At 43.6% G+C, this 26763-nt stretch overlaps 2 protein-coding genes across 3 annotated transcripts in view; one reads left to right on the top strand and one right to left on the bottom strand.

The window, feature by feature from the left end:
* FAM13A (family with sequence similarity 13 member A) overlaps positions 1–22856 on the bottom strand; it is a 388478-nt gene extending 365622 nt beyond the window's left edge. The window contains exon 1 of one of the 2 annotated variants that reach the window (XM_070047870.1): positions 22472–22856. The gene's annotated coding sequence lies outside the window, so the exon portion shown is untranslated. The remainder of the gene's footprint in view (positions 1–22471) is intronic. The other variant, XM_070047871.1, reaches the window with a different exon arrangement.
* An 88-nt stretch (positions 22857–22944) lies between these two features.
* On the top strand, positions 22945–26273 carry TIGD2 (tigger transposable element derived 2). The gene is made up of 2 exons (XM_070047872.1): positions 22945–23266; positions 23448–26273. The coding sequence occupies exon 2, from the start codon at positions 24352–24354 to the stop codon at positions 25930–25932; it is 1581 nt and encodes a 526-aa protein (XP_069903973.1). The 5' UTR covers positions 22945–23266; positions 23448–24351; the 3' UTR covers positions 25933–26273.
* The last annotated feature ends 490 nt before the right edge of the window (positions 26274–26763 follow it).

Genomic DNA, 26763 nt, shown 5'->3' with positions numbered 1-26763 from the left:
GCTGCCATTAGATCATCCCCGCTTCGTCCTGTCACCTTTCTCCAGGCTATCCACTCTTCATCAGACCCGACATAAAAACCCACAGGTTTGATCATTTCTATAGGTCATCCTTTCCTGTGAGGGCTCCTGCATCACGTGACATTCATCAAACACATGTTTCAGCCATCAACCAGGATGGATGAGGAAAAACTAATTTTCCTTCCCCACCAGATGGATGAATAAAGAAGCAAAGGCAGTGTACGAGAGTAACAGAGGATGCCTATATACACTTAACATTCCTAACTTCCAGTATATTGTCTATGCTTGTCAAAAATAAAACACTTTATACTAACTTATAACTTTATATCCCACTTTCTATATAATACTGTATCAGAGGGGCCAGCGCTGTCGCTCACTTAGCTAATCCTCCGCCTGAGGTGCCAGCAAGCCATATGGGCACCGGGTTCTAGTCCCGGTTACTCCTCCTTCCAGTCCAGCTCTCTGCTGTGGCCCGGGAAGGCAGTGGAGGATGGCCCAAGTGCTTGGGCCCTGCACCTGCATGGGAGACCAGGAGAAAACACCTGGCTCCTGGCTTCAGATAGGCACAGCACCAGCCATAGCGGCCATTTGGGGAATGAACCAACGGAAGGAAGACCTCCCTCTCTCTCTTTCTATAGCTCTACCTGTACAAAAAAAAAAATACTGTATCAAAGACACATTCTTATGTTGTTAATACTATAAACACATTAAATTGTGTGCAATATATTCTGTACATATGAGTTCCCTCAGTCACTCTGCTTTTATTAGACAATTAAATAGTGTGTATTTACAAGTAATGGTTTGTTATCATTCTGATTATTTTCTAATTAAGATTCCTGAAAGTAGAATTTCTGGATCACAAAGTCTATAAATATGTGTTAAAGCTTGTAGCATACACAGGCTCCAGCACTCTATGTGCTAAGACCATCCTACATAAGCTTGTATATTTTTATTAAAATATTTGCCAAGTGCTTATGAAATGCTATTTATTGGTTTTTAATTCATACAATGACTATTTTCTTAAAATGATTTATTTATTTATTTGAAAGTCAGAGTTACACAGAGAGAGGAGAGGCAGAGAGAGAGAGAAGTCTTCCATCTGATGGTTCACTCCCCAGATGTCCCCATTGGCCAGAGCTGTGCCAATCCGAAGCCAGGAGCCAGGAGCTTCTTCTGGGTCTCTGACACGGGTGCAGGGGCCCAAGGACTTGGACCACCCTCCACTGCTTTCCCAGGCTATAGTAGAGAGCTGGAAGAGGTGCAGCCGGGACTAGAACCATGCCCATATGCTTCAGGCCAGGGCATTAACCCACTATGCCACAGCACTGGCCCCACAATGACTATTAAAAAAACGTCAGCTGATAGGACTGCAGGCTTCTCATTTTTAAAGCTTACAGTAAGATACTGCAGAAAGTTCATGGTCAGCTGGAATTGAAAGTTTAGTTTGGTGCAGAAATTTTTTTGAAATCCAGGCATAATTTGTTCACAATATGCATTTTTCATGAACTCTGAAAACCTCTTACATTTCTTATTACCAACAAAATTGAATTTGTGAAACGTCCTCACTAACCATCCGTATTTTCTGTTCTCGGACCTGTCCTTGATTATTTCCTTTGTCAGTTTATCAACTGGAGACTTTCCAGCTGAGGGCACTTTTATAGCGCCATTCTATAAACTAAATACAACCCATAAAAGGTACTTAGTATAGTACCTGGCAAGTGGTAGTAAAAATAACATTTTTGGATCCTTACTGTGTGGTATAATTCTCTATCCGAAATTTACTTTGAAACATAGCAAAATAAAAGGATCCAAATTGATTCAATTTAAACTTTTTCATGTAGCTACTGTGATCCAGACCTCCTAACAATCCCCAGAATTCAATCTCTTTCTGAGACCATTAGCTCTTCTCCCTCTTAGTGGTGGTTGAGTCCTAGGTTGTGTGACCTTTCATATGGGGGGAGAAGGCCATGTGACCATGTACTCATGAACAAACTATGAAAGGATAAGTGTGTGCAAGTTCATGTAACTTCATAGGAAATCCCTTGGCCCACATACTACCTTGTGTGGAATCATGAGCTCAACTATAAGTGCATCAGAAACCCAGCTTCAATGTTGAAGAGGAGTGACGTCACGGAGATGACAGAGTAACTCAATGGAAGCAACCTAGGTACCTGGATGAGCTCCTGGCCTTGCAAGTCTAGACCAACTGCATTCTTTCTCTTTTTCTTTTTTTTAAGATTTATTTACTTATTTGAAAGTCAAAGTTACGGAGAAAGAAAGAGGGGAGAGTGAGAGAGAATGATCTTCCATCCCCTGGTTCACTCCCCAGATGGCCACAACAGCCAGGGGCCAGGAGCTTCATCCAGGTCTCCCATTAGAGTGCAGGGACCAAAGCACTTGGGCCATCTTCTGCTGCTTTCCCAGGCACATTAGCAGCCCCACCCCTGACCTCTGTAGAGGAGAGAGGGGTTGGAGACCTAGCCAATCACCAGTGGCCAGTGATTTAATCAATCATGCATACATAACACATAATGAAACCTCTACAGACCTCCTAAAGAATGAGTGTGGCACTTGGAAATGCTAGGAGTAGGGTGTCCTGACTCTGCACTACCCTGCCCCCCCCCCCCACCACCACAACCACACTCTGTGCCCAATGCATTGCTTCCATTTGGCTTTTCCTGAGTTGTATGCTTTATAACAAACTGGTGACTGTAAACTGTTTTTCTGAGTTATGTGAGCCATTCTAACAAATAATTAAGCCAAGCAGGGGGCCATGAGGACTCCAGATTTATTGCTGGTTAGTCAGAAGTACAGGATGCCTGGAACTTGAGACTGACTTGTGAAGTAGGGTGGGTCTTGTGGGTATGAGCCCTTAACTTATGGATTCTGACACTAACTCCAAATACATAGTGTCAGGCTGAATTAAATTGCAGGACACCCCACTGGTATTGGAGAACTAGTTATTACAATGGGAAAAACTCACATAGTTGGTGTCAGAAATGTTCTGTGGGTAGAAACAGATCATGGGGGCAGGTGTTTAACCTAGGAGTTAACATGCCAGTATACCCATATCAGAATGTCTGGATTTCCTACTAATGAAGTTCCTTGGAGGCAGCAGGTGATAGCTCAACTAGTTGAGTTCCTGTCACCCATGTGGGAGACCTGTTGAGTTACTGGAGCATGGCTTCAGCTCCAGTCTCTCTGCCACTTGAATTAAATTTAAAATGAAAAAAATAAAACAGATCCTAACTCCAAAAACACACATCTCCTGTCACTATTTCTAATAGGCACATATTCATCCTTTCTTTTTGGGATATTATATACGGATGATATAAGAACAAACTGTCTTATTCTCTAACAAACTTTTATCCTTAGCTGTTCTTTTCTGTGATGAGATTTCCTTTTCAGACAACACTCTGAATAGCACTAAAAGACTACGCTTCAAAACAATGTTTGTTTCTCCATGGAATGCACTTGAAATTAGAGCCTGAAATATTGATTTTTTCTGACCCCAAAATAGATGCAAATAACATAAAAATCCCATTAAGTCCAGAAAGGTCTCTTGTCTCACACACACACACACACACACACGAGAGGGTCTTCAAAACGTTTGTGGAAATGTCTAGTATGAAAACACACACATGAATTACCTGCCCGACTCCTGACTGCAGCTTCCTGCAAGAGAAGACCCAGACAGGTGGCAATGATGGCTCAAGTGGCTGGGTCCTAGGTACCCGTATTGGAGACCCAGTCCTGGCCACTGCAAGCATTTGGGACGTGAGCCAGCAGATGAAGGAGCTATCTCTGCCTTAAAGACCAAAGAATGGGTTCACCCTGATAAACAAATAAGTGCCAACTATCAACAGGGGATTAATCCATTTCCACAATGCCTAAATCCCACACTTCCCTAAAATCCTAGAGTTACCTATCTTTCCTTCTTCTGCCAGCTTCATCTTATAGTTACCTCATCCTCCCTGTACGCACTTGAGTTTTAATTCTTTGATTAGCAAACATCATATAGTAAGTTGGATAATCAAATTTGAAATTTGTGGCTTTTACTACTTGCAAATGAGAAGATAGGAAAAAGTGGATGAATTCAAGTGACAGTAGCTAGAGGTGCAGGAAGCCAGGTGTTGAGCTGACCTATAGAGTCGTCATTGGTTAGGATATTCTACAGTTGGAATTTGGTCCCCCAAAAGCGTTTATTGGAAACTTAATCCCCAGTGCAGCAATGTTTGGAGGTGGGTATTGAATGAGAAGTGATTATGACCAAATACATGGGTTACAGCTATTGTATCATGGGAATGGGTTCCATATGAAAGGATGAGTTTGGTTGCTTGGCCTGTCTCTGTCTCACCTCCCCTTCTCCATCCCCTCCCCTCTCTTCCCTTCTGCCTTCTGCCATGAGATGATATGCAAGAAAACCCATGTCAGATGCTGGCCTCCCAATCTTGGACTTCCCATTCTCCAGAAATGTAAGGAAATACATTCCTTACAGTTCCTTGTAGGTTACCCAGACTCAGGTATTCTGTTACAGCAGCACAGAACAGATGAAGGCAGGAAGGAAGGAAATAATAACATAATAATATCAATAAGATCAATTATAGGGATCTGTATGGTACACAGAGACATGCATCAGCCTGAAGAGGAAGGGCTGTAGATGGAATAAGAAACCTAGGATGGATCTCACAATTATGAGCCTTGGTGGTTCCTAAATAGATTGAATAGTTTGATAGAAGTTTGATAGATCAGTCTGGAAGCCTGACTTGAACGTGCCAGGAGGAGGAAGAGATTTATACAGATAAATGAACCTAGCAATGATATTCCACCTGAGATAAAGATGACTGACTTTGGGTAGAGAAGGATAAACCACACAAATTTTGAAGAATCCTAAGACTGACAGCAGACTTTAGGAAACCAAAGAGGCACCATCCTAATCAAGGAAAGAGAGGTTTTAAAAATTCAAAATCTGTTGCCTAAAACCTTGGAGTACTTCCTAATAACCAGGCTACCTTATCCTAGTCTGTCTGGGAAAGCTCCAGGTCATGCTTGTTGACTAAATGGAATTATTAACAATGCTCTATTTCCCACTTAAAAGTGCTCTGAGAGGGAACAGCAATGTGGCTTAGTAGGCTAAGCCTCTGCCTGTAGTGCTGGCATCCTTTATGGGCTCAGGTTCGAGTCCAGGCTGCTACACTACTGATGCAGTTCCTTGCCTTGGAAAGCAGCAAGACAGCCCAAGTGCTTGGGCCCCTGCACCTGTGTGGGAGACCTGGGAGAAGCCCCTAGCTCCTGGCTTCAGATCTGCTCAACTCCTGCTGTTGTGGCCACTTGGGGAGTGAATCAGTGGATGGAAGACCTTTCTCTGTTTCTCCTCTCTGCCTCTCAAATAAAAAAAAAAAAAGTGCTTTGAGAAAGCCAAGGCCAAGTAAGGTACCAAGCAAAGTCTGCTGCCAGAGTATCAGAAGTCCCCCTTTCCCAGGATGCTGAGAAGGGATACAGACCTCGTCTGCACGGTGGACCTGCACCCCACAGATGACATGTGTGGGGATGACACTGATTTCCAGCTGCTGAGGGCTGAGGCTGAGCTGTGCCAGTGTTCATCATGGGAAATACATAGCAAAAATCAAATGAGATGTGTTAAAAAGCAGGAGATCGTGACCCACCACCAACAGAGGCAGACGTAGGGACAGCACTGACAGACAGGGACTACAGAAAACACTACCGCAAATACCTTTCAGAATTTACAGGAAAGTACAGATATGAGTGAAGAGGTATGATATTTTATGAGAGAAATAAAAATTCTTAAAAAGCAAATAAGGGGCCATTCCTATGGCATAGTGGATTGTCTCCACCTGTGGTGTCAGCATCCCATAGAAGGTGCCAGTTCATGTCCCAGCTGCTCCTCCTCCAATCCAGTTCTCTGCTTATGGCCTGATAAAGCAGAAGATAGCCCAGATGCCTGGGCCCCTGCGCTCATGTAGGAGACCCTGGTTCCTGGTTCCTGGTTCCTGGCTTCAGATCGGCCCAGCTCCAGCTGCTGGAGACATGATCATGTCTCTGTCCAGCACACTGTGCTGTATGTGAGTACGTCACCTGCCTGGCAGTCACTTAGTAGTCATCTTGTTTTTCAGGCTAACTCGCAGTGGTGCTGTGCTTCTGATCTAGTAACTCTTGTTTCACTTCAAGTGGCTCTAAAGCCCAAGAGTAGTCATGCTAGATTTTTGGATATACCCAAGAAGAAGGTGCAAAGTGTTCTTAACTGTATAGTTCTGCACACATTTCTATGGACTTCCTTCTAAGGGTACAGTTTAAAAACTTGTCATGGGATTCCAAATCCCCTTAAGCTGGGTGGTAAAAATACCATCTTAAGTGTTAAAGTGATCAAATGGATAGGATTAAGGGTCTGGTAATAATAGACAAAATTAAAAAGGAGTGCTCCAACATGGGAAGCAGTCTACACAGCAGACTCATAGAAAGACAAACACTTTAAATAGCACTTGGACCTCGGAATCAGCCCTTAAGGCATTCTAGTCTGGCTGAAAAGTCCACAAGAGCATTTCAGGTGTGGAAAGCCAAGACACTGTGGCAAAAAAATGTCCTACTTGAAGGACCTCAGTGAGTGAGACTCCAGTGGAAAGAAGTAGCCAAAGAAGAAGGTACTTTTCTCTGAAGGGAAGACAGACCTTCCACTTTGCTTATGGCCTTGTCTAAATACTGACTGAGTTTGTGGATTCAAAAGGCTTCCACAGCTTAGGCAGCTTATGTCAAGAAACTCGGGTGATCACTGATGTTATACATAAGAGTGTTAATTGGTAAATTAACAACAGTAGTTACTGTGCACTAACTTCCCACGCAGGATCTCTGTCCTCAAAGAGTTGTATTATAATTATGTCTAAGTTCTCACAAAAGATGTATCACTGTTGGGTGCTTCTTTAAAGTTATTTTAAAAAAGTGAAATTAACTGCAAGATGCAATGACTCTGAACAGCCTTTGTCTCAACAATTGAGGAACGGTTTGCTTTTTGCAAATTGTTGACCTTTTTACTTAGCATAGAGCTGGTCTTCTGTGCATAAAGTTAATCAAAAATGGAGAAGGGGAGGGAGAGTGGGTGGGAGGATGGTTATGGTGGGAAGAATCCCTATATTCTTAATGTTGTACTTACAAAAAGCATGAAGTCTGTATTCCTTAAATAAAAGGTTTCTTTGGGGGAAAAATAAATTTAAAAAAATTTAAAAAAGAAAAGTTGAAAGTTTTCAATTTAAGGAAAGGGAAAAATTTGTATGCCAAGGTTGCTCAGACTAAACGTAAAAACAAAGCTTCTATTTGGACAAGAAGATGTTATGAGAGAGACAAAGAGATTATATTCACATAACTTTTATACAGTATTATTGCTCTACTTTATTATTGTTGCTGCTAATCTCTTACTGTGCCTAATTTATAAATTAAATCTCATAGGTATGTGTATACAAAATACATAAGGTGAGACAACTGGGAGAGATGACTAGGACAGGGACTGTCTTCAAACAAATTGACTGCCCAAATCCAAAACCATAGCTTTTGCTCTCTTCAATAATAATCTTGCATTATCTTTTTTGGCTTAGGAAAATGTATTGCTTTAGACAACAAGACAACAAAAACTTTACAGAAATACAATTTGAAAGTTAATATTTGATAAACAAGTTTGACTTAAATATTTTAGGAATAGTTACAAAAATAACTATCCCACTTTGGAGTATTAATATAAAGCTACCCTACTTATAGAACGTACTAATCACTTGGTAAACTTAACATGTTTGAGCAGAGAGTGGCTCTTCATTTTAGACAGATTCTAGGAATCAGAGCAGGGGGGGAGTTTATGAGGAGGGGTGGACTTGAGAGTCATTTTCACGCAGATTCCCTGAAAGCTGCTGCAGCCCCCTCTGGCTTCTTCAAGGCCTTCCCAGAAAATCACTATGGCCTACTTATTCTACCTCTAAAAGGGTTTTCAAATCCATTTCCTCAGTTCCCACAGACATTTTAAAAATTCACGACTCTCCAGCCTCTCTGCCACACCACCTCTGCAGTATTTTTGAAGCAGCATTGATTCTACCCTTTTCTCATATTTTCTCTTTATAACCTGGGCTCCAACAAAGGGTTTCATAAAGTATGTAAGCATCTACATGATTACATTTGGATTTCAAGTGGATGTGAAATGAGCACCTATCTTAATCTTTCACAGCTTGTTTAAGAATAAAAAGCTCATCTTCAGATGAGCCTTGGCATAGCTATAAAGGTTTTATAAAAAAAAAAATCTAATCCCTGAACAGCATTTTCTCCACTATCTATCTTCACATCTAGACTGCTCACTTATGATAGGCAGAATATTGCCCTGCCCCACCCCTGGACACAGACTAGGACGTCCACCTGCGGCTCCCCTTGTTTTGAGACCTTCGGATGTGGACTAGAACAGCAGCACTAGCTCTCTAGGGCCTCAAGCTTGCTGCTGGAAGACTGGAACTCACTGTGAGTGTACTTTGTCACTTGGCAAAAGGACTTGGCAGATGTGAATAAATTAAGGAACTTCAGATGGGACAATGATCCTGGATTATCTGGGTCCTTTCCAGGAGGGTCAGAGTCAGAGGGGATGTTACCGTGAAGGCAGTGATCTATTCATGGAGAGATGTGAAAAGGCAGTGCAGCTGGCTTGAAGATGGAGGAGGAGGACACGAGCCAAGGGGAGCAAGGGGCTTCTAGGAGCTGGAAAAGGCGGAGACACTCCCAGAGCACCAAGCAGGACCTTGATTCTAGCCCAAAGGGGAACTGATTTTTGACTCTGATCTTCTAAAGTCTAAGACAGTAAAAATTGTGCTGGTTTGTAGTGGTTTGTTACACCATCAATAGGAAACTGACACATTATTACTCTACAAATTAAACAAAAGAATCGTTTTCCTACTCCAGAAGCTTTGCTCCTGATCCTGTAGCTGTAAGAAACGTCCTTGCCTCTTTTGTCTACCTGGGGAGCTCAAATATATGTGGTCCTTCAATGCCAAACATTAATGTTGTTAACATCCCTAACTTAAATCACTGCTCTTAAGTGCACATATTCCTGTATTAAACCACCAGCATAACATTTGTACATGGTGGGGCTGGTGTTGTGGTGCAGTAGGTTAAGCTGCCACCTACAGTGCCAGCATCCCATATGGGCTCAGGTTCAGGTCCCAGTTGCTTCACTTCCAATCCAGCTGCCTGCTAATACGCCTAGGAAAACAGAAAAGGATGGCCCAAGTGCTTGGACCCCTGCACCTACCTGAGAGATCTGGAAGAAGCTCCTGATTTCTGGCTTTGGCTTGGCCTAGCCCCACCCATTGTGGCCATTTTGGGAGTGAACTAGCAGATGGAAAAGCTCTCTGTCTCTCCCTCTGTAACCCTTTCAAATAAATAAGATACATTAAAAGAAATTTGCACATGGCATCATGACTATTGCAAACCTGTATTTCTAGATTTCCAACTCTGTGAAGGACACATTTCATTCTTTTTGGTGTCTCTTGTAAGCTTTATGACATACACATTTGTACAATTAATATCACATGTGTAGTGGTAAATCTGTTTCTAATTTTAATGAAAACTGGATTAAAATTCTTAAGGATATATTTATTTATTTGAAAAGGCAGAGAGAGAATGTTTCATCCACTGGTTTACTCCCCAAAAGACCAACAGCCAGGTCTGAACCAGGCTGAAGAAAGGATCCAGGAACTCCATCCTGGTCTCCCATATGGGTGGCAGAGACTGCAACTACTTGGGCTGCCTTCCCTGGTTTCCTAGGTGCATCAGCAGGGAGATGAGCCAGGAGAGGAGCAGCCAGGTCTTCAGTGTTGTAAGCAGTAGCTTAAAATAGCTGTACCACAATTCTCGTCCTCAAATTAAAATTTTGGAGCAATTAATTTGTAAATTGAAACTCAAGACCTTTTTTCTTTTTTCCAGGGCTTTTCTTAAAACATTTTTATGTTTTAATGGGGCTGGCACTGTGGTGTAGTGGATAAAGCTGTTGTTTACAGAGCTGGCATCCCATATGGGCACTGGTTCAAGTCTTGGCTGTTCTACTTCCCAATCAGCTCCCTGCTAATGTGCCTGAGAAAGCAGCAGATGGCCCAAGTACTTGGCCCCTGCATCCATGTGCGAGACCTGGAAGAAGCTCCTGGTTCCTGGCTTTGGCCTGAGCCCAGGCTTGGCCATTGCAGCCATTTGGGGAATGAACCAGCAGATGAAAGATCTCTCTCCCTCTTTTCTTTCTCTGTAACTCTTCCAAATAAATCTTTTAAAAATTTTATATTTTAAAAATTAAGAAAATGATGCTCATGGTATCATAGTGTCTACAAGACTGTAAAAATATTTTTCTCCAGTTTTTAATAGAAAAATCCTAAATTTCTAATTTGAAAGTAAAAAGCAAAAATAGAAAGCTTCTTTTCCAAAAAAGAGGGGTCACAAGTAATATTAAGATATTCTTAACCAAATAATAATTTTCAGAACTAGACTAACAAGTTTATATATCTTTTTTTTTTTTTATTTGACAGAGTTAGACAGTGAGAGAGAGACAGACAGAATGTCTTCCTTCCATTGGTTCACCCTGCAAATGGCTGCTATGGCCAGAGCTACGCCGATCTGAAACCAGGAGCCAGGTTCTTCTTCCTGGTCTCCCATGTGGGTGTAGGAGCCCAAGCACTTGGGCCATCCTCTACTGCCCTCCCAGGCCACAGGAGAGAGCTGGACTGGAAGAGGAGCAACCGGGATTAGAACCTGGCACCCATATGGGATGCCGGCACCTCAGACAGAGGATTAACCAAGTGAGCCTCGGTGTTGGCCCCCCAAGTTTTTTTTTTTTTTTTTTTTTTTTTATTTTTGACAGGCAGAGTGGACAGTGAGAGAGAGAGAGAGAGAGAGAGAGAGAAAGGTCTTCCTTTTGCCGTTGGTTCACCCTCCAATGGCCGCCGCTGCAGCCGGCACACCGCGCTGATCCGATGGCAGGAGCCAGGATCCAGGTGCTTTTCCTGGTCTCCCATGGGGTGCAGGGCCCAAGCACCTGGGCCATCCTCCACTGCACTCCCTGGCCATAGCAGAGAGCTGGCCTGGAAGAGGGGCAACCGGGACAGAATCCAGCACCCCGACCGGGACTAGAACCCGGTGTGCCGGCGCCGCAAGGTGGAGGATTAGCCTATTGAGCCACGGCGCCGGCCGGGCCCCCCAAGTTTATATATAACTTGTAAGAATGTATAGGGAGCAGTCACTAGAATTTGTTTATTGACCAGGGCTTCATTTATGTCTTCATCTAGTTATCACAAAAATTCCACAGTACATGGATTACTGTTCACATTTATAGAAGAGATGGAAACTCAGGGAGGTTAAGATTTGCACAGCCAGTAACACACAAAGATAGGTTTCAAACCCATGCTTCTCTAACTAAAACTGATGTTCCCATAGGTGCATTAAATTGGTATCAACAGATTCCTTCTTTGTAACAGACCTGCTGTCTAGGACCAGTGATGAACAACTGAGGCATTTGGTGAGGATTCCATGCCAACTGCAGTTCACTTCCAACAGTCCAGCTGAGAAAGACATCACATATTCCTCTAAGCTTCTTCCAGGTCTCCCACGCAGATGCAGGGACCCAAGGACTTGTGCAATCCTGTACTGCTTTCCCAGGCCATAGCAGAGAGCTGGATCAGAAGTGGAGCAGCCAGGGATAGAACCGGTGCCCATATAGGATGCCAGTGCTTCAGGCCAGGGCGTTAACCTTCTGTACCATGGTGCTGGCCCCTATATCACATATTCTAAAAACATCAGTAGTGCAAGTACCTTCAAGAGTTTATTTTTAAACATATTAAGTACCAGGAAGCATGTTTGGGTTGTCACCTTTTAAGACACTTACATCCTATACTGGAGTGTCTGGTTCAAATCTTGGCTACTTCTCTCCTCTCACAATCCAGCTTCCTGCTAATGTACACTCTGGGAGGTAGCAAGTGATGGCTCAACTACTTGGCTCAATTACTTGGGAGACCTGGATTGAGTTCCTGGCTTCAGCCTTGACAATTCCTGCCTCTCATGGGCATCTGGAGAGTGAACCAGTAAATGGAAGACCTTTCTCTGTCTGCCTTTCAAATAATAAATATTTTAAATAAAATACGAAGTACCAATAACTTTTGCATATATTATCAACATGAAAAAAAGTTAGGATATACATACCATTCTCATCAAAAAATGAAAAAAGAAAAAACTGTAAACTCACAGAAATCAAACCACATTCCCAGTCACACAGAAGGAAAGAGGTACAGCCAATATAGAATATTCACTTATTCATCTAATAATCAAATATTTACTAAGAGCATATTTTGTGCCCTGGATTAACACACACACACACACACACACACCATCATCCTCTCCAGTGGATTTTAAAAATGAATATAAACTGATAATCCTAAAAATCTTAAAACTCACATGAGAACTAATATACTAGGCTCTTAAGGACCATTAAGAAAGATGGAGTGAGTGCTGCAGTGGGATTCCTGTGCATCATCTAGCTGTTAACTGTTTAATAACAATGTTTCACATTATCACAGCTACAGTTGTATCATTTACAGACATGATTGCTGCTAAATCTCATAACATCGCTTTTTCTCTTTCACTGGGGTATAACAAAACTCCTAGTGGCCACCCAATTAGCTACTTCAACTTGTGGTAAATCAATTTCCTACTTACTGATAATCAAGGACTCTCAAATTATATAAAAGGTGTGGGGGGGAATCCTTTAAGTGAAAATTTTTTTAAAATACATTTTTCACTTTTTAAAAAGATTTATTTATTTATTTGAGAGGTAGAGTTACAGACAGAGGGAGAGACAGAGAGAAAGGTCTTCCATTTGCTGGTTCACTTTCCAAATGGCCGCAAGAGCTGCAGCTGGGCCAATCGGAAGTCAGGAGCTTCTTCCAGGTCTCCCATGTGGGTGTAGAGGCCAAGTACTTGAGCCATCTTTCCTTGCTTTCCCAGGCCATTAGCAGAGAGTTGGATCAGAAGTGGAGCAGCCACCGGGACCCAACCTGATCACATATGGGATGTCAACAACACAGGTGTAGGCTTAACCAATAAACCACAGCACCTACCCTGAAAATTTTTTGTTTAATAAAGACAAGGGCTAGTGTTGTGTTACAGCAGGTGTTGTGTTACAGGAGTGGTTGCTCCACTTCTGGTTCAGTTCTCTGCTAATGGTCTGAAAAAAAGCAGAAGATGGCCCATGTGCGTAGGCCCCTGCCATGCATGTGGGAGACCCAGATGGAGTTCTTGGCTCCTGACTTCAGCCTGGCCAGACCTGGCTGCTGTGGCCATCTGGGGAGTGATTCAGCAGATGGAAGATATTTATCTCTCCTTCTCTCTCTCTCTTTCAAATAAACAAACAGATCTTTACAAAACACAAAAATAAGGATGAGAAAGAAGGAGTAGAGGACAGACGGAGAAAGGACAAGGGAAGGGTTGCATGTTGAGGTTCCAGACTGCATGTTGAAGACCCATGGGGAAAACTAAAAACATTCCCTTCAAACAAGGTCAGTGCAGAACTAATTCTTGTGTTATATTAACAGATGTTGTTTAAATGGTAAGCCTGTTTTTTTTTACACCCTGGAATCAAAACCACCCACTGCAAAAAGAAAAAATTGAAATTCCAGCCAACCTCAAAAAACAGACTTAATAATCTCAGAAATTTTTTCTAAGCACAGGAGTCATGCAATCAGTACACCCACTGCAACACTGTTGGTAGGGACTTTCTGGGTTGTTAGCCAATGCCACTACTATAACCTGGGAGGTAAAGAAACAATGCGGAAGATAAGGGAGTGTGGAAACAATCAGGTGTGTGAATAATTCGTTTAAGTGTAGGGAGGAAGGGGTCAGTGGCAGCACAAACACATCAAAGTCAGAGAAAGAAGAATATGAACATACAAGAAAAAGATGGTTGACATCTATCATCATTTTTCAAAACTGAGGTACCTTGGCTTATAGAAGTAGAGAAACACAGTGAGTAGCAATAGGAAAGGTAGGGTTGGCTCTTCCCCTCCCGTTTTTGTGATTCTTAAACCTCATGATACAAAGTAGAACAAAGGTATGTCCAAAAAGTAACTATTTGAATGTGATCAGTTGCATAGCACTCACATTTGATATTGTAACCATCCTGTTAGGAACCAGCAAGCTACAAATCTGTTGAATATATCATGTATGGTGTGGTTCTGGAGTAAAGCCCAGGCAGAAAAGGTACAACTGTGTTGGACTGATGAGGTAATCTTCAGGAGACAACCCTGAAATGGTTTTATGTGTCCTCTTTTAAAATTACAACCATTCTTGCAAACACTCTGTAATATCATGATGTGTGTATGAGTTAATCTGGCCTTTTCTACTATATTTATCAGTTAGCTACCTAATACCAGAACTTAAGAGGTGGGGCCGGAGTTGTAGTATAGTAGGCTAAGCCTCTGCCTGCGGTGCTGGCAACCCATACCAGAGCTGGTTGGAGCCCAGGCTGCTCATTTAGGATCCAGCTCTCTGCTAATAGCCTGCAAAAGCAGCAGAGGATGGCTCAAGTGCTTGCACCCATGCACCCGCTTCGGAGACCCAGAAGAAGCTCCTGGCTCCTGGCTTTGGATCAGCCCTGCTCAGGCTGTTGCAGCCATCTGGGAAGTGAACCAGCAGAGGGAAGACCTCTCTCTGTAATGTTGCCTCTCAAAATAAATAATTTAAAAAATTTAAAAAAAACAAAATAAAATATTTAAAAAAAACTTAAGAGGTTGAAAGATGGCATTTCCTTCTAGTCAAAAGATGTAGGAAATAAAAATCACAGCTAGACATTAATGTCTATTACGTGTTGGCTATTCTGCAAAGCAACTTATACACAGCATTTCAGTCCACTGTGACAAATCCATACAAAAGCAGTATAATTTTTATTCCCATTTTCCAGATGTGAAACCTTTTGTATAACTCAGGGTTCCATGACTAGCAGGTGGCACTCAGAAGTACAAATCACAACTGTTCCCAGAACTCAGAAGCTCTGTCACTGAGATACAGTACATGTAATTTTACCCTATGTGTTTCCAAACTATGGTTGCAATAACTCTAATATAGAAAGAAAGACCACAAACATTAAAAAATAAACTAAAACATCCAATCAATGGATGGTACAAGTATTAGGGATTCAAAATGATTAGTTATAGCAAGTAAACACAAAGTTAAACTCAATTTGTATGACTCAATGCTAAAACAGACAAATCCACTTCTGTATCAGATAAGAAAGTTAAATTTGCACCTGAAAGCATTTTTCCCTGTCATTAAATAAAGCCTGTATTTGTCACATGAATTCTTAAGTAACAGAATATATCATAAGTATCTGCAACATCAGTTGGTCTAAATACTGAGATAATCTGAAAAAGGTACCTTGTAATCTCCTCATCCTAGGGCAGGGCAAGTGGCAGAAAAGTAGATTCAATATTTTTTTTTTAAACTTTTATTTAATGCATATAATTTTCCAAAGTACGACTTATGGATTACAATGGCTTCCCCCCCATACCGTCCCTCCCACCCACAACCCTCCCCTTTCCCACTCCCTCTCCCCTTCCATTCACATAAAGATTCATTTTCAATTATCTTAATATACAGAAGATCAGCTTAGTATACATTAAGTAAGGATTTCAACAGTTTGCTCCCACACAGAAACATAAAGTGAAAAATAATAGATGATTTTTTTTAAATGATGATGAAATCAGATCAGACCTATTGTCATGTTTAATCCCAGTGAGAGTCAAGTTGGGAATTGATAATTTCTTTTTTTCTTTTCTTTTCTTTTTTTTTTTTTTTACAGAGGATCAGTTTAGTATGCATTAAGTAAGGATTTCAACAGTTTGCACCCCCATAGAAACACAAAGTGAAATATATTGTTTGAGTACTCGTTATAGCATTAAATCTCAATGTACAGCACATTAAGGATAGAGATCCTACATGAGGAGTAAGTGCACAGTGACTCCTGTTGTTGACTTTACCAATTGACACTCCTGTCTATGGCATCAGTAATCTCCCTATGCTCCAGTCATGAGTTTCCAAGGCTATGGAAGCCCTCTGAGTTCTCCGACTCTTATCTTGTTTAGACAAGGTCATAGTCAAAGTGGAGGTTCTCTCCTCCCTTCAGAGAAAGGTACCTCCTTCTTTGATGACCTGTTCTTTCCACTGGGATCTCACTCGCAGAGATCTTTTGCCAGAGTGTCTTGGCTTTCCATGCCTGAAATACTCTCATGAGCTTTTCAGCCAGCTCCGAATGCCTTTAGGGCTGATTCTGAGGCCAGAGTGCTATTTAGGACATCTGCCATTCTATGAGTCTGCTGAGTATCTCACTTCCCATGTTGGATCAGTAGATTCAATATTTAACATTGTAACTGTTACAATCAAAATGAAAACTGGATAAAGGATCTGAATAGACATTTCTCCAAAAAAGTTAAGCAAATGATCAACAAGCAGATGAAGTGATGCTCAGTATCATTAACCATCAGAGAAAAGCATATCAAAGCCACAATAAGATACAACTTCTCACCCTCCAGGATGGCTACAATCAAAAAGATACAGGTGCTGGCTACACCTGCCACATTGGCATCTCATATGACTATTATTTTGAGTCCTGGCTGCTCATCTTCCTATCTAGCTCCTTGCTAATGTGCCTGGGAAAGCAGCAGAAGATGGCCCGGGTGCTTGGGTCACCCACTGGGAGGCCAGGATGAAATTCTAAGCTCTTGGCTTTGGCCTGGACTAGCCATGACCATTGCAGCCATTTGGAGAGTGAACCAGCAGTTGGAAGATTCTTCCCCTCTCCTCTCCCTCGCCCCCTTGCCTTCTCTTCCCCTGTCTCTCCCTTTCTCTCTGTAACTCTGCCTTTCAAATAAATAATTTTTTAAAAAGATAATAAGATTGGTGTGGGTGTTGAGAAACAGGAACCCTTATATACTGCTTGTAAAAATGTAAAATTGTCCAACTGCTTTAGAAACTAATTGCACATAATGCACTATTATTCAGCAGCAGTAGAAGGAAAGGATCAGCTGACGTATGATGAACCCTGAAAGCATGTTCAGTGAAAATAGGCAGACATGAAAGGACACATAGTGCATGATTCCATTAATATGAAATGTCCAGGATGGGATACAAAGCAGGTTAGTGGTTGTCAAGGGCTGGGGGGTGGGGGGTGGCAAGCGTTGGAGGGAATGGGGAGCCAAAGCTAATGGTAGAGGGTTTCTTCTTGAATGAAGAAAAGTTGATTGAAGCGGAGTTGGAGAAACCTTATTGCAAGGCACTGAAGGTTTTATGCTGATGCAAAAACATTTAGGCCGGGTGTTAATAAGCCATAACAGACTCTCACCAAGACAAAACTGCATCACAATACATCTACCCAGATAGGCGAGAGCTGATTTCAAGCCTGAATGAGTTCATCTATCAATGATTATTGTTTGAAATTTTTTTGGCCCATAGACCCTCTGGCATTATGTTGAAAGCTAGGTAGGCCTTGATATTACTCTGTGGAGTCTAAATAATTTCATAGAATAGCAACATCAGAGGAGGATTCCCCATGATTGTAATGAAGCAAGATAAAAGCATCACAGTGCAATCTTGCCTAGAACATATGAAACTATCTAGCAGACACAAAAATAACCAAACATCCCCCTCTCCTGGTCAATAGAGAGATTACTGCTCTTTGAATGAAAGCATTGGCCTGCTCCTCTGGCTTCCTATATAAAAATTAAGATAATCAAAACCCAAATTGCCCCTGCTTTCTGACAGCACCTGATCTAGAGATGTGTTCTTGAACCCTACCTAAAATCTCCTTAGCTATGGCCTGGGAAATCAGTAGAAGATGGCCCAAGTGCTTGGGCCCCTGCACCCATGTGGGAGACCTGGAAGAAGCTCTTGGCTCCTGGATTTGGATTGACTCAGCTCTGGCTGTTGTGGCCATCTGGGGAAGTGAATCAGCAGATGGAAGACCTCACTCTCTCTTTCTCTCTGTAACTCTTTCAAATATATATCTTCTTAGCTAAGCCCAAATGCTTTAAAAAGCACCACTCCTGACTCTTTGAACTATACCATTGTTTTCCAAGATACTGATCTTCCCGGCTGGAGCTGCAGGTGTGTTCCTGGTGGTATTTGGCTGATGAGAATCAACATTATAATGAAAGAACACATACTGGAGACAGCATGTGTAGACTGTGTGCAGACTCCATGTCCCCTTTTATATGTATGTATGTAGGGTTACCTTGACAAAAAGAAGACAACAGATACACACTAAATGTTAATAGTCACATTTAAATGTTGGTATTTTCTTTTTGCTTTCCATATTCCATATGCTTTTCTATCCCCTAGGGACTCTTTCTCTTCTGCTTGTCTATGCTGCTAGCCATCAAAAAACCTACCACCAATCAACTGGGAAACATGGAAAACAAAATGATACCTAAAATTCCTCTCTTGGGCATCTATAGGACTCAGGACTTTAAGAACTTACTCTTTTGCAATTGTCCTAACTTACAACTTATTTTTTAAGACTTATTTATTTATTTGAAAATCAGAGTTACACAGATAGAGGGGGAGAGAAGGAGAGGGGGAGAAAAGAAGGGGGGGGGGGAGAGAGAGAGAGAGTGTTCCATCCGCTCGTTCACTCCCCAATTGGCTGCAATGGTCAGAAGTGAGCCCATCTGAAGCCAGGAGCTTCTTCATGGTCTCTCAGAGGGGCCCAAGGACCTGGGCTATCTTCTACTGCTTTCCCAGGCCAAAGCAGAGAGCTGGATCATAAGTGGAGCAGCTGGGACTTGAACCAACGCCCATATGGGATGCCGGCACTGCAGGCGGCAACTTCACTTGCTATGCCACAGTGCTGGCCCCTACAATTTTGCTTTTAAGTTCTGGAATTTCCTAATGAATAAACTGACCTTTTACTTGTGTCCAGAAATTTTCAAATAGAAAAGTGTTCCTACCTTTAACCATTCAAAAAGATGGTTTTAATATTAAAATGATTATTTTGCCTTTTGACTATAACATAAAACGAAATAATTGTAGAGTTGAAAAACTGCAAAGAACAAACTTTGATTACTGGGAACTGTTTCATTTCCCATTTGCCTGAAAATGCATAAATACTCCAAAAGAAAAAATATATTTTAGAGAATTACCTTCAATATTTTATGTCCATCAAAGTAGAGACAGTAGTGGTTTTTGTGCAAACCATTGATCTTCAACAAGCAATAACTATTTTAAAATTATCAGTGGAGACAAACACTATTTTATTTAAACAGGTTTGATATACACAGAATAATGTATCAGGATAAAAAATTTATATCTTCAGCTTAAGTTTATCAGAGTAATTCAAGTATCACAAAACAAAAATTTCCAAATAAATGAAGGTCAATGATAAAGAAAATTGAAACCAACAAAAAAAAGTAATCTTTCAAAATTAAGACCCTACTTAGAGATATTTTATGGTGTGTAACAATTATTACAGAGGAAGACTACTACTGATGAATCTGTATGCTGTACCTACATTGTCATCTCAGCAGAAAAGGAAATGTAGCTTATAATATTGAGAAACATAAGTTACTTTCGGCTGATCTGAGTACTTTTCAGTACTTAATGAACACTGCAATGAACTAAAGGCTTGTCTGATAAACACTGTTACAAACCTCAAGTGTTCTCATCACTAGAATGTCTTTTTGGAAGCTGATGTTGAACATCCTGTTTTGTAAAATGACACCTTTAATGAATTCCTTTTCATGTCTATGGTGGTGGTGTGGACAAAGCTTGGTGTTTTAAAACTAGAATGATGGGGCCAGTGCTGTGGCATTATGGGTAAAGCTACCAGCTACAGTGCTGGCATCTCATATGGGTGCCAGTTGGAGTCCTGGCTGCTCCTCTTCCAATCCAGCTTTCTACTGTGGCCTGGGAAAGCAGTAGAAGATGGCCCAAATCTTTGGGGCCCTGCACCCATGTGGGAGACTGGGAATAAGCTCCTGGCTTCAGAATGGCCCAACTCTGGCCATTGCAGCCATTTGGGGAGTGAACCAATGAAACCTCTCTCTCTCTCCCTTTCAAATAAATGTAAAAAAAAAAATGATTTGGGCTCAAATTTTTGTTCTGCCACTTTCATTGGATAGATTCATATACTTTTTTGTGTGTGTGTGTGACAGGCAGAGTGGACAGTGAGAGAGACAGAGAGAAAAGTCTTCCTTTTTTCCATTCATTCACCCCCCAATGGCCGTTGCGGCCGGCGCGCTGCAGCCGGCGCACCACGCTGATCTGAAGCCAGAAGTCAGATGCCTCTGCTGGTCTCCCATGCGGGTGCAGGGCCCAAGGACTTGGGCCATCCTCCATTGCACTCCTGGGCCACAGCAGAGAGCTAGACTGGAAGAGGAGCAACTGGGACAGAATCCAGCGCCCCAACCAGGACTAGAACCTGGTGTGCCAGCACCGCAGCTGGAGGATTAGCCTATTGAGGCTCAGCGCCGGCCAGATTCATATACTTTTTTAGCCTTTGTTTCCTTGTACATAAAGTAACAGTTACCACAGAGTAATGTGGCAGTGATTAAGGGAGACTATATACACAGAGCAAGGAAGAAATGCTGGTAGCAGACTTCCAAGGTTTGATTAGAGAATAAACTACAATGACTGGTAAAGGCAATTAGTAAAAAAAGATACAAAAATACTAGCATAATGAAGTAAAATGGATCTTAGGTTTTCAAAAGCAGCTCAGAGGGAAGTGCACAGGGGACTCTGAGGTAGAAAAATGTTGGGTGGGAAAGCTGAGGCAGTGACCCAAAGTCAGGAACTGACAATAAAAAATTCTCCATGGTCAACCAGGCTTTTAATAAGTATGCCCAACCTGCTAGTTCTTTTAAAATTAACTATTATGTATCTATAAACCCACACACAGATTCTTTTTAGAGCAGTTTTAAATTCACAGCAAAACTGAGTAGAGATTTTCTGTATAGCCTCTCACAGGTGCATAGTCCCTGCTTACCAACATCCTCCATAAGGGATACATTAGTTACAACTGATGAGCCTCCATGGCTACATTGTATCATCCAGAGGGTGGCTTAGTTACCATTCACTCCAGCTGGTATTCATTCTACATTTGAACACAAGTATTGCCTATTACACTATCACACCAGAGGATTCTATTCCTAACATTGTATTTTAAGTCCCCTCTCCTCCCATTCCCAAACCGTTTTTTCCTAGCAAAAAGCTCACCAAGTTGACCAAACTATCCTCTGCCTTGGGGAGAGTCTTAATAAAATTTGCTAAACACAATTGCCTTGAGTGAAAGAAATGTGGGTTATATGCAGATCCGAACTTAACACAAGGTGATAAAAAGGAAACAGCTGTTGGATATGAAATATCAGCAAGAGAGAGAATGCAGGAGACACAGAAAAGGGAGCAAGTGGCAGGCAGAGAATTAAACCATGGAGCTCCATTGTTTATTTCAATATAAGAGGACAGAGGAAGCCACCAGTCTGGCGGGTGAGGGGCAGGGCAGGGCCAGGCAGGCTCCCCGATGTCCACACGGCTGGCAAGCTGTGGAAGTCGGCGCTCTTCCCTAATGCGGCCTGAACAACACGTCAGATTCAAACGTGACACGTAAAAACCAGGGATCAGAAAACTTTTAATCGGGATGTAAAGCTACCATGAGCTTGTACTTTGTCCCAAGTGGCCAGGCAGGACGGCCAAAAAGGGTTAGGGTTGGCTGGCCACCCTCTGGGGAGCAGGCAGCGGGCGGCCCGCCTTCCTGGGGGCAGTCAGCGAAGGTGTTTGGCAACAGACACAATCTCACAGCACAGAGGATCTCCACCAGACTGAGCGGAGGGCCGCGACCCGAGGCAAGGCCGCGGCGCGGTTAGGGGCTGCGGGAGTCGCAGGGAAGGCTGAGCATCCACAATCCTTTCGGGCAGCCACAGAGAAAACTCAGATTTCCATCTCGGCCCGCCTGGTCCAACACAGGACGAGTTACTATGTTACTTCTGCGCTAAGGAAAAAGTTAGACCAGATGTCGTAGACACTCAACTACAGACGCTCGCATTGTTTTTCAAAGTACTGTCATGCATTTAAAAATAATAACGACAAAAGGGAGGCGAGCGAAGCGCGTTTGCTCAGGTTTACACACGTGCTGCGGGCTGCAGGTGCAGCCGCTCCCTGCTCCGGGCTAGGCTGCAGCCGGCTCGCCTGGAAACCGCTACAGAGAATCTCTGTCTATCCCACCTGAGAAGCAGTGGGCGTTCAGGTGCTTCCCCAGGGCTGGCGCGTCCCCCAGCGCGCGCTGGGCTTGGCACCCGGGGCAGGGAGCCTGGCACCTGCGCGCGCGCGCTCGCCCCGTCCCCAGGGGCGCCCCCCTCCCTGCCTCGGACAGCGGTCAGCTGCAACCGCTCGGTCCTACCTGGCCTCATGATCCGCGCTCGGCCCGGGCCTCTTGTCCCAGCTGCGGGGCGCGGGCCCCCCGGGAGCCAGCAGTACGAGGCGCGGGTGCCAGGCCGCCAGCGCAGGGCGGCGGAGGCTGTTTGTAAACACGCTCCACGTGCGCTCGCCCTGCCCCATTCGCGGCCGCTCCCAGCCCCGGAGGATGCCTTCCCTGCCCTCACCGAGGGCGAGTTTTATTCCCCCTGGGGAGGAGGAAGCCTCGCCCACAGAGCTGGGTCACTGGGAAAAGTGCCAAGGCGGGGAGTGCTTTACCGCCCCCTGCTGGCCAACGGGGCAGCCGGCAGCCCCAAGCACCTGGGCCCTGAGCGCCGAATCCACGCCGCGTCCACCCGAGCCCCGCCCCCCCGAGCCGCGCGCGCGCCCGCGCAGGCCCCGCCCCTCGCCGACACAACGTTCCTGCGGGGGCGCGCGCGTGCTCCCTAATCCCCCGCCTTCCGGCTCCGCCAGCGACGCTGGCTCCTCGCCGCCGCCGCTGCCGCCGCCGCCGCCGCCGCCGCGCCACCAGTGTCAGCCTGCGCCCGGGAGACTCCATTTGCTCTCGGTGCGGTGTGAGGCGGGCGAAAGGCGATGCCCGCGGCCGGCGGACTGGCGTGCCCTGCGCCGAGCGGCCGCTCGCGGGCTGGCTGGCCGCGGCGGTGACACCCGGGTGGCCGGCGGCCCCGGCGGAGCCCGGGCTCCTCCGCGGGAGGAAAGACGCCCAGCGGGGAGAGGCCCTCGCTGACACGGCTGCTCTCTGACCTCTTAATTTCGGGAGGTAGGCACTTCAGGTCCCTCTGTCCGCCACCCCACATGACGCCCGAACGCATTAGCGCTCGTGTGTAGCCACCACATTGGTAGGAGGCGTTGCTTTTCCCAACATAGTTACAGGAGAGGTGTGGGTAATGCCACAGACCTTGATGTTGGACAAAAAAAATGTTTTTGGTGTTTCCCTTCAGGTCCCAGAGGCTCCGAGTACACCCCTACAGCCCCACAGGAACGACTTCTGTTGGCTCATGGAGGATCTGCCTTCACCAGGACTATTGTAACCTCGTCTCCACCGCGCCTTCCACCCCATAACCTTCGCCTCGGGTCCTGATTTCCACCAAGGAAGTTTCTTGATGCTTTGTAGAAATCACGCGACATCCCCTCTTGCCCACTTTTCTGCTTCCCACTTGCCAAATGCACTAGGCATACGTTTGCGTCGCCTTGGAGTACAGTTTTCTGCTTGTCCGTTTTCACCTTATTAGCCCTGCTCACTCCTGCCCAGCTCGCCTTAGCTTGCTTGCCTGTGATTTCCTTAAGCTCTCACCTGCCTAAGCTGTAGCAGCCCTTGCCTAGTAGAGACCAGACGGAGTCCTCTGGTGACAGAGACCACAGGGTGTGGGGGCGGTGTGGGTGAGAGTTTTCCCATTCTACTTTCCCTTTGTGTCAAGGTTGCATCTCTTCTCTCAGTGCCATTCACATTTCCCCAGGTGCCACTACCGAAGTCTTAGTGGCTTTAGCAATACCTGCAGTGATTGCAAAAATGGAGTATGTGATAGGACTGTTATAGAGACCTTGCTGGTCCAGCATTGGCTCAACGTCTAACCTCCAGTGAGATACAGTTCGTGAAAAGACCTTAAAGTAAGTGAGGATGATGAAAGGTACAGGGTCAGGTTAATTGGAGATGGTCTTGACTGTGGGAACTTTATGAAGTTTAAAACAGCAAGTGAGGAGACTCAGTAAACCTCATCTGGGAATCGGGCCATCAGTCTCTCCAGCTGGGTTCCAGGGGACAAAGAACAGCCCTTCCCCAATTTTCTACTCTCTTGGTATTGGACTCTTAAGTTTATTATCTCATTGTAGTAATTGCTTCCTAAAATGCTGGGGAAACGTAAGCGTGTGGTGTTGACAATTAAGGACAAGCTTGACATTATTAAGAAACTTGAGGAGGGCATCTCTTTCAAAAAACTCTCTATTGTGTATGGAATCGGTGAATCCACAGTTCGGGATATCAAAAAGAACAAAGAGAGGATTATAAACTATGCGAACAGTTCGGATCCTACAAGTGGGATATCCAAACGTAAATCCATGAAGTCATCCACGTATGAGGAACTCGATAGAGTTATGATAGAGTGGTTTAACCAACAGAAAACAGATGGCATTCCAGTGTCTGGAACGATTTGTGCAAAACAGGCCAAGTTCTTTTTTGATGCTTTGGGGATGGAAGGTGATTTCAACGCATCATCTGGTTGGCTGACTCGATTCAAGCAGCGCCATGGTATTCCAAAGGCCGCTGGTAAAGGAACAAAGTTAAAAGGAGATGAAACTGCTGCCAGTGAATTTTGTGGTAGCTTTCAGGAATTTGTTGAGAGAGAGAACCTACAACCAGAGCAGATTTATGGTGCTGATCAAACTGGATTGTTCTGGAAATGTCTGCCATCAAGGACATTAGCTCTTGACACTGAACAGACTACATCTGAGTACAGATCAAGCAGAGAGAGAATAATTATTATGTGTTGTGCAAATGCCACTGGTTTACACAAACTTAACCTTTGTGTTGTGGGGAAAGCAAAAAAACCTCGTGCATTCAAAGGGACTGACCTTGCAAACCTTCCAGTGACTTACTTCAGTCAAAAAGGTGCATGGATAGAACAGTCTGTCTTCAGACAGTGGTTTGACAAATATTTTGTGCCACAAGTACAGAAGCATTTGAAATCCAAAGGACTTCTAGAAAAAGCAGTGCTTCTTTTAGATTTTCCCCCGGCACACCCAGATGAAGAAATGTTGCATTCAGATGATGGAAGAATCGTTGTAAAATATTTGCCACCAAATGTCACGAGTCTGATTCAGCCCATGAGCCAGGGAGTTTTAGCCACAGTGAAAAGATACTACCGAGCAGGACTTCTCCAGAAGTATGTGGATGAAGGAATTGACCCAAAAATGTTTTGGAAGAACTTGACAGTGTTGGATGCAATTTATGAGGTTTCAAGAGCTTGGAACATGATAAAATCAAGTACTATAACCAGAGCATGGAAAAAACTTTTCCCTGGCAATGAAGAGAATGCAGGTATGAATATTGACGAAGGAGCCCTTTTAGCAGCTAACTTAGCAACAGTTCTGCAGAGTACAGAAGACTGTGAGCACGTTGACATTGAGCATATTGATCAGTGGTTTGATTCTCAGAGTAATGACTCCAGCTGTCGGGTGCTAACTGGAAGGGAAGGGGCGGAGCACCAGGCCAAGGCTGTTGAAAAGAAGCCTTTCAGTAAGGTTAGAAAAGCAGAACTGAATCCAGAGAAGCATATCAGCCACAGAGCAGCACTTGAATGGACTGAAAATTTACTGGATTATCTCGAGCAGCAAGATGACATGCTTCTGTCCGACAAACTGGTCTTACGGAGGCTTCGCACCATCATAAGGAGAAAACAGAAAATCCAGAATAACAAAAGTCATTCTTAGTGCTCGTCTGTGTTTCAGTGTATTTGCATCTTGGTGATTATCTGCAGTGGAACTTACCTTGTTTGAAGTGCTGTGGGTTGCAAGGCCAAATATATTTTATCAAAGATTTTAGGGATAGATGCCATTGTGGATGACTTAAATTACAACTCCTTAATGTTGTCTCTCCTAATTGAGCATTGCCATGTACTTGTCTGTCTACCACTTCTGCTCTGTATTATACTAATTAGATCATAAGGCACCTGAGACTGGGCACCTTGTGGCTGTTTGGTGCCTAAATTTCAATGTGTCTAATATAGGATCATGCCCACTATCAGCACTCAATAAATCTGACTGAAGCTGAATTTTTATGACTGTCTCTGAACTTCAGTTTCTAAATTGAAGTATGTGTGAGGGAGGATTCACTTCTCTATTTTTCTGCCACTGAAAATCTTAGGAGAGCACAACAAAATTTGTGTTTGAAGTATTTCACTTGTGACAGCAAAGAACTAAAGGAAAATAGTTTACAGACTTCAGTATAGCATTTCTGTACTTAGTAGTAGTCATGTATTCAGTGGCTTAGTTTGGCCAGCTCCGATTATAGTGAGGGAAGAAGAAATAAGTTTAAAATGTCCCCTGGGGAACAGTTTCACACTTCATTTTTATCCTACTTGGCAATAAAGAGAGTTCCTTCATGTTGTGAAAAGAATGCTGTCTCTATTCTAGGAAAATAAATTTCAGTTCTAAACCTGTTGTCAAAGGTAAGGATTAAATATTTTTATGTCTTTTTGATTTTGTACAGATATGACAGTTTTTATTAAGCTATTTGACAGTTCTTACATACTTCCAACTTAC

The sequence above is a fragment of the Oryctolagus cuniculus genome, chromosome 8, assembly GCF_964237555.1.
Source record: "Oryctolagus cuniculus chromosome 8, mOryCun1.1, whole genome shotgun sequence".
NCBI lineage: Eukaryota > Metazoa > Chordata > Mammalia > Lagomorpha > Leporidae > Oryctolagus > Oryctolagus cuniculus.
Note: the sequence above shows the minus strand (reverse complement) of the source record. Positions and strands in the feature narration are given on the sequence as shown.

Excerpts from the sequence above, each read along its gene's own strand:
- TIGD2 (XM_070047872.1), top strand. The coding sequence starts at position 24,352 with ATGCTGGGGAAACGTAAGCGTGTGGTGTTGACAATTAAGGACAAGCTT.